This window comes from Triticum urartu, unplaced genomic scaffold, assembly GCF_003073215.2.
Source record: "Triticum urartu cultivar G1812 unplaced genomic scaffold, Tu2.1 TuUngrouped_contig_5845, whole genome shotgun sequence".
In the NCBI taxonomy this organism is placed as follows: Eukaryota; Viridiplantae; Streptophyta; class Magnoliopsida; order Poales; family Poaceae; genus Triticum; species Triticum urartu.
The window spans coordinates 3519-11886 of NW_024116553.1; the positions used below are offsets into that span (position 1 = coordinate 3519).

General features: G+C 52.1%; 1 protein-coding gene across 1 annotated transcript; it reads left to right on the plus strand.

Moving 5' to 3' along the window:
• The first annotated feature begins 3017 nt into the window (after nucleotides 1-3017).
• On the plus strand, nucleotides 3018-5727 carry LOC125529783 (WRKY transcription factor 6-like). Its single transcript, XM_048694202.1, is given in 7 exon segments — nucleotides 3018-3297; nucleotides 3300-3412; nucleotides 3537-3638; nucleotides 3777-3950; nucleotides 4044-4370; nucleotides 4481-4594; nucleotides 4726-5727. Coding segments are annotated over 7 exon segments (1683 nt in total). The 5' UTR covers nucleotides 3018-3149; the 3' UTR covers nucleotides 5431-5727.
• The last annotated feature ends 2641 nt before the right edge of the window (nucleotides 5728-8368 follow it).

Consider the following 8368-nt stretch of genomic DNA (forward strand, 5'->3'; position numbering starts at 1 on the left):
GATACGATGCACTATAGAGGTAGTAACAAAGACTAGTAACATATGCATGTTACTAGTCTAAGTTACTCCCCACTATGGCCAGCCTTAGGCTGGTCATAGTGGGAGTAAGACTAGCCACAATGGGTAGTAACATAGACTAGTAACATGCCCATGTTACTAGTCTATGTTACTACCTCTATAGTGGGGAGTAACATATGTGTGATAACATGGAGCACTTCATTTATTAGACTATAGACACATCTTGTCTTGATATGTGTGATGTTACTCATACTAGTAGTAACTAGCTATGTTACCATTTTCATCTCTTTCTTCATTTATTGCATGCCACGTCATCTATTTAATCTAGATATGTGTGATGTTACTATCTATGTTACTCCCATTGTGGGTAGACTAACTTAAATAGTAACATAACACACCCCAAGATAAATTTGCTTAGATGGCATGTAATTAATGGAGAGAGAGGTATTTGGAGTAACATAATATGTTACCATCACATAACATTTTCGAAGACAAAATGAGTCTACAAGCTAATAAATAGAACCATCTAGTATGACACTACCTCTATGTTACTCTTCACTATGAAGATAGTAACATAGACTAGTGTCATATGCATGACACTATTCTAAGTTACTCCCCATTATGACTAGCCTTATAATACTCCCATTACAACCAGCCTAATACCGAACAAATGGAGTATGTTGTCGCTAAGTGGAGCCCGGGCCTAAGGCTCATTTTTATGATTAATGTGTGGTTGATATTGATTCTCTTCTAAACGTTCGGGGTGTGGTATTTTGTTGGCTAGGATAATTAGAGTTGTTCCGTAGTAATACCGAACAAATGGAGGAGTATAGTGTTGCTAAGGGGGTGTTTGGTTTCAGGGATTTTTTTTATGTTGGGATTAGAAAAAGTCCCTAGCAAACCAAATAGGGTGGGACTTTTTTGGGACTTTCTACTAAAAGTCCTTAGAAGCACCTCCTTGAGAGTCTTTTTCAAAAAGTCCTAAGGACTAGAAAAAATCCTAGGACTAGAGAACCAAACACCACCTAAGTGGACCTGGTCTAAGGCTCATTTTCGTGTTTAATATGCGACTGATATTAAAAAAATCTAGACTTCGGGATGCGGTATTTTGGTGGGTGGGATAATTACTCCAACTGTTTGTCCATAGTGATTGCAGTTGTGCTTGCACACACAATTTTTATTAAATTTAAGTACGTGACAATTTTATTTACCGTTGCAACCACATTCGTAGTAGACTTGGGAGTACTAGAACGCCCAATGTTACGTTGAAAAATAAGAAGAAATACTACAACATCAACACCTGTTGTTGCATGGAACACGATGGCCATAATGATAAGACAATCTACCCTCCAAGAAAACATTAATAGCCGACGACATGACAATCAGCTAGCGAACCCAATAGGCGGTAGGCCCTGATCAATTTCCACACGATGGGCGAACACGGAGCACCCCCGCGTGGATGAAATCGAAGTGGTACGGCAACTATTGAGACCATCAATCATGCCCCTACGGCACACAAAGTGCACATGCCAAAAACTGTAGAGAGTAGTATATCAAATCAGAGTATAGGATAGGCAGAGGCAACTTTTAAGGATGCATGAAAGCTTGTTTAAGAATTTCAGCACGTATGCACCGGCACCGAACGCATCTTGGACCGTTCCCACAACACACACACACGCAGTCTCTCTTCCAAAAGGCGGGATGCCTACATCCTGCCAATCCCCGACTTGGCTTCGACTTCGCCATGTTTTGATACGAAGCAGACAGCGAGGTGGCACTGTTCCGCTCTTATCCGAAAAAGACGCCCGAAAAGGAAGAAAAGGAAGTGAAGCACCGCTCGTCAAGCCCTGTCAGTGGGACCGGGCAGGTCAAGGGCGTTGACGCTGTGTCCACGTGGAGCGGGCCGGGCCCAATCGGGAGCGTGGGTTTCGTGGAACCGGGTCCCTGCGCCCATTGACTCCCCTGCGGCTAACCTTCCTCGAACCTGGAGCGAAACGATTATTCAAAATTAAATCTCATTAAGAAAGAAGATTAGCTAGCCAGGCCATAAAGATCTCGAGAGGCGATTAAGAAAACGGGGGAGATCCGAGTCTGCTGTGCGTGTGGACTCGCGACCCCGTGCCGATCAATCAGGCAGGGCAGCCTCAGGATCGGCACCAGCTCGTTTCTGACCTGACCTGCTCCGTACCGTTTTTCCATTTTGTTGGGGCGAGTAATCTAATGGGAGGAACCTTCTGACCGTGGAAAAACTCCATTCCTCGTGCAGTACGTGCTGACCTCAATATTCTTTCTCAACAGCAAAAAAGAATTGTTCGTTGTTCAACAAACAAAAGAGAGGATGCCCCATATTTGTGCACAACAAAAGAGAAGAGGCCCCATACACATAGTTTTTTTTGGTGAAATGGCGAGACATCGATCAACGGACGGTGTGATCTGACGCCACGCAGGGTTGGATAGACCTTATTACTACCGCCTGTAGCCAAAATGTTGGTTAAAAAGCTACTCCTAGTAAACATTTCCCATTATTGCGAAAATGTGCGTGTTACTTGTACGAGGCGGCGACGGCGGCCCGCGGTATCAACAACGCGATGTTGAAAATCGTTGGACCGACAGGCGAAGTCGCCATTGCAGACCGGAAAAAGGAGACGCAGCGCCCCACGTCGCTTTGCGTTGCACGGGGCACGTCGCCGTCGCCCCGCCCATAAATTTCCCGATTTCTTAACGAGCCGGGCTTCTGATCCGTGGAGAAAAGTTGCAAGCCGGGGGAGGAAAAGCGCAGACAAGCACGAAAATAACATGGAGCCAAAGCCCAGCCAGCTGCCGTCCGTCTCCGCCTCGCCGGAAAGGGCGATCCGGTCCTCGTGGGCCCCGGATCGGGTCGTCGTCCCTCCCGCCACTCCGGCCGCGCCACGTGGGCCCCCGCACTGACGCAGCGCCTGATGTCAGATCTGGGCCTCCCGGCCAGCTCGCCCTTTTTTATACGCGCCCCGTCCTACCGGGGAGAGACTTCAGACTCCTCCCTCTTTCGGTCTCTACGACACGTTTCTTTCTCTCTCCCTCTCCCTCTCCCTCTCCCTCTCCCCTCGGCTAGCAAGGCGTCTCTCTCTTCTCCAGGGAGGCTCTCGATTTGCATGGACAAGGGCCACCTCGGTGGCGGCGGAGGAGGAGGAGGACTGCTCGCCCTGGACGCCTCGCCGCGGCAGCTCGGCTTCCTGAACTTGCTATCACCGGCGCCGTTCCACAGGAGCATGGAGGCGGACGACGGCGGCGGGGGGCGGGGGCGAAGAAGAACATGAAGAAGAGCCGCGCATCGGCCGGTGCTGACGCGGAGGACCACAAGGATCAGGCCTCCGCCGCCGGACTCGCCATCAAGAAGGAGGACCTCACCATTAACGTACGTCCGCCACCGCTTCTTCACCCATTCTCCTTACTTCTTAAATGGCAAGACTTGCCAGCAGGTACTACTACTTGTTTCTCTCTATATACGGCGATCTAATACTTGCCTTTCGATCCTGCAGCTCCTTCCCGGTAACAACACGAGGAGCGACCGGTCCATGGTGGTCGACGACGACGGGGCGTCCCGGGCCGACGAGGACAGGAACGGCAGGAACACCGGCGAGGTACGTAGTTATCCACGATCTGTCCACACAATTACAATCTCGATCTCGTCGATTAGGGTTGTCGACGGCGAACATGGTGGATCTGGCCGGTGATGTTTGACTCGATCGGTATTAACTTACGCGTGTCGCGTCCTGCAGCTGGCGGCGATGCAGGCCGAGCTGAGCCGCATGAACGAGGAGAACCAGCGGCTGCGAGGGATGTTGACCCAGGTCAACAGCAGCTACCATGCGCTGCAGATGCATCTCGTCGCGCTCATGCAGCAAAGGACCCAGATGCCTCCGGTCCAGCCGCAACAACCTCCGACCCACGAGGTACTATTCTTACTTGTAACCTAGCCAGGGATCGCTAGTTTGACTTGGCCAAGAAATTTACTGAATCAGTTCCTCTTTTTCCGTTTTTATTAGGATGGCAAGAACGAGAGTGCCATCGTTCCGAGGCAGTTCCTGGGTCTGGGCCCGTCCGGAGCCAGCGCTGACGTGGCGGAAGAGCCGTCCAACTCGTCCACGGAGGTCGGGAGCCCGCGCCGGTCGTCGTCCAACGGGAACGAGGACCCTGAGCGCGGCGACAACCCCGACGGCCCGTCCACCGCGGGGTGGTTGCCCGGGCGCGGGATGAGCCAGCAGCAGCAGCAGCAGCTGGGAGCGGCGGCCAAGGGCCATGACCAGCAAGCGCAGGAGGCCACCATGAGGAAGGCCCGTGTCTCCGTCCGCGCACGATCCGAAGCCCCGATTGTGAGACTGCTTCTTCTTCTTCTTGATCATTTTCTTGTTTTTGCACTTGCAATCTTGAGTAGTCCTTGTGTATGGATCGTGCTGACCTTACCGTACGTACATGGCTGCAGATCGCCGATGGATGCCAATGGAGGAAGTACGGTCAGAAGATGGCCAAGGGAAACCCTTGCCCACGCGCCTACTACCGCTGCACCATGGCCACCGGCTGCCCGGTGCGTAAGCAGGTACTCCTAACTAACTGGCCACGACTGGTTCGCTTCTTGGTCAAAGGTGTACGTCCGGAAGTAGCGTATCGGGGACGGGGTGTATGATTGGTCTAACTTTCTTCTTTATGCGTGATGCCATTGACTAACAGGTGCAACGATGCGCCGAGGACCGGACCATCCTCATCACCACGTACGAGGGCACGCACAACCACCCGCTCCCGCCGGCCGCCATGGCCATGGCATCCACTACGTCGGCCGCCGCGTCCATGCTGCTCTCGGGCTCCATGCCCAGCGCCGACGGCGCGGGCCTCATGAGCTCCAACTTCCTCGCGCGCACCGTGCTGCCGTGCTCGTCCAGCATGGCCACCATCTCGGCGTCCGCGCCGTTCCCGACGGTGACGCTCGACCTCACCCACGCCCCGCCCGGGGCGCCCAACGCCATGCCGCTGAACGTCGCCCGACCGCATGCACCGGGGCAGTTCCATGTTCCGATGCCCGGCGGTGGGATGGCCCCGGCCTTCGCGATGCCGCCGCACATGCTGTACAACCAGTCCAAGTTCTCTGGCCTGCAGATGTCCTCCGATTCGGTGGACGCCGGGCAGTTCGCGCAGCCTAGGCCGCCGATGGGCCTGCCAGGCCAGCTGTCCGACACCGTCAGCGCAGCGGCGGCCGCGATCACCGCGGACCCAAACTTCACAGTGGCGCTCGCCGCGGCCATCTCGTCGATCATGGCCGGCCAGCACGCCGCCGGCAACAGCAACGCGAACAACAGCAACAACAACACCAGTAACAACAACGTGACGACGACTAGTAACAACACGACGAGCAACAACACCAACAGCGAGACCCAATGAACGACCTGGTCAAGTTCGAAAAGAGTTGAGAAACCAGATACTAGCTAGGTTGCAAGTTATACACGGATGGTGTTCCATTCTTCTTTGGTCAGGATTAGCTTGTCGAGACGTGTCTTTGGTTTTGATACCAAGCATGATATACGATCACCCTTTTTCTTTCGTGATTTTGCGGCGGCAAAAAAAAAGGTTGTATTAGTTCATTCCTTCCCCTTAGTTCTTTTTCCATCGCCCGCAGCTGTTGATATTTCACTGTAATAATTATAATAACTATAGTAATAAGTAAAATAATGGCCCCCACCTCGGAGATATTTCTATGCTAGTCAAAGCAGAAGAAATGCGGGGGTAAAGAACAATGACAGCTCACCGGATGCTCATCTACGTGTTTGTTCACATCTTGAGATTTTTTTGCACCCCTCTCCCCTTTCTGGCTCTCTCTTGTCTTGGCTTGTTTTACCTTCTTCTCGTTGGCATTTTCAAACAAGTCGCTGCCCGGCCGGCTCGCTCGGATGTGAACGTGATCTCGTCATCGGTCCCGCGAAGACCAAGTCAGCAGGCCGGGGCCCGCCACGTAACACGCCTGCTGTTACTGTTGGTCAGTTCGTCCCCATTGAACAGTAGGAGTACATCACATGGTTCGTGCCTGCAGCGTTGCATGTACCTATACTTTTTAGTTTGAATGGAGTTTGAACACGTACGGGAAAGCTCTGCATGCATGGGGAGCACTCTTCCAAATAGATATATCCATCCAACCCCAAGGACTCGCAGTCTGAGTTAAGCTGGCCTGGGTCTGCCTGCCTGGCGCGTCCTGCCTGGCGCGTAGCAGGGCGTCGTGGGCATGGGCGCAGCGCATGGAGGGAAACTCATGGCGCGACGCGAGGCGGCACGGGGAAAATGTGGCGCGCGGAAGGGGAGAAATCATGGGGTCGATCTGGCACGGCACGGAGCTGGGTGTCTCGTCGTCGTCGGCGTCGCGTCGTCTGTGGACTCGGAGGCATGGGGCGTTTTCACGTGGGGCCCGCGGCGGTATCGGGTACCGGGGGAGGCGATTACGTACGGGACAGTTGGAGGTGTTGACCCGGTCCCCATACGCAGCACGTAAACGGGTGGGGTCTCGCGCGCAGCTGTGGCCTCGTCTTGCTGCCGCCTGCCGTCTCTGGGACGGTCACCACCGTCCACCGGCTTCGGCTTTGGCTTTGCTTGCTCGCGCGCTTGCGGTCGGACTTTGCGGCGGGGTCTACGAGATTTTTCGCCAAAATACGAGATGTGCACGAGGGGCCCTTAACTCTGAGGCGTCTTTTGCGCGAGTCGTCAAGAGGAAGTCTCCGAGGTAGCTTGGTTTGGATATTCTATACGTGCTTTCACGAGATGGCATTTGCATGAACATTATTTTTTTCGGATAATCATGGAGTTTTATTTCATATCAACAGGCTGCTAATGCAATATCATAAAGGAATGGGGCCCTCGTTGCAACCGACAAATAGTGTTGTGAGCCGTACAAACATAATTGAGACAATGTTTTCATTGTCAGTAGTTTGTTTTAGGAAGAAAACATCTTGGTTTTGGATAATGGAAATCGAAGAGGGTGCTCTTTCTTTTAAAGACAATGTAAGACACTATTTTGAGATCTTACTTTCTTAACTGGTTTAAACTCCACAAATTCGCAGGGCACACAAGTGCGGGGGCATGACTTGTCAAGCTCTGCCCGGCCACTCGATTGCCTCGTGATTCATGAAGTAGTTGGATTCCACACGAGGGCATAGTAACTTTTAGTTTTAATTGTTGAAACTTACGATTTTTCAACTGAAAATTCTGATTTTGTCGGTCACGAGTTGTAATGCCCTCGATGCGGCTATATCTCCCACGTGTCGAAGCACGACTTAGAGGCATAACCGCATTGAAAGCAATGTAGCAAGTGAGGTAATCTTCACACAACCCATGTAATACATAAAGGGAAAAGATACATAGTTGGCTTACAATCGCCACTTCACACAATTACATGAATAAAGCATTACTCCCTCCATCACAGTTTAAAGGCCGTACCTCACATCTCTCTGGGCCCAAGGTTGCTAGCGATTGGCAGGAATAACCGATGCGCTGGAGCTGCGGTAGTTTAAGGATATGCGCCTAATTAATCGCCAAACAAATACATAGTAACCTCCCCGTCCAGTAAAAGAAGGAAACCATCCCATGCATTGGTGGAGTAATTTCAGTTCACACCATGCATGCGCACCAGAAAGGCAAGCGGAAGGAGCTAATTCCTCCCAGAACCATGCAGTTAATAGGCTATTTAATGACATGCGCCCTATTTCCCTCTAATTGTAAAAAAATCTGGTTTTGAAGATATGCCCTTTAAACTGTGATAGAGGGAGTACATCATCCAGATACAATCAAGGTTCGACTACGGAACCAAAATAAAAGAAGACTACCCCAAATGCTACACAGATCCCCGATCGACCCCAACTGGGCTCCCCTGTTGGGGAACGTAGCGGAATTTTAAAATTTTCTACGCATCACCAAGATCAATCTATGGAGTCATCTATCAACGAGGAAGAGGGGAGTGCATCTACATACCCTTGTAGATCGCGCGCGAAAGCGTTCAAGAGAACGGGGTTGATGGAGTCGTACTCGTCGTGATCCAAATCACCGATGACCTAGCGCTGAACGGACGGCACCTCCGCGTTCAACACACGTACGGTTGGGAAGACGTCTCCTCCAACTTGATCCAGCAAGGGGGAAGGAGAGGTTGATGAAGATCCAGCAGCACGATGACGTGGTGGTGGAAGCAACGGTGATCTCGGCAGGGCTTCGCCTAGCTCACGGAGAGGGAGGAGTGTCACGGGAGGGAGAGGGAGGAGTGTCATGGGAGGGAGAGGGAGGCGTCAGGGGCTAGGGTGCGGCTGCCCTCCCTCTCTCCTACTATATATAGGGTCCCTAGGGG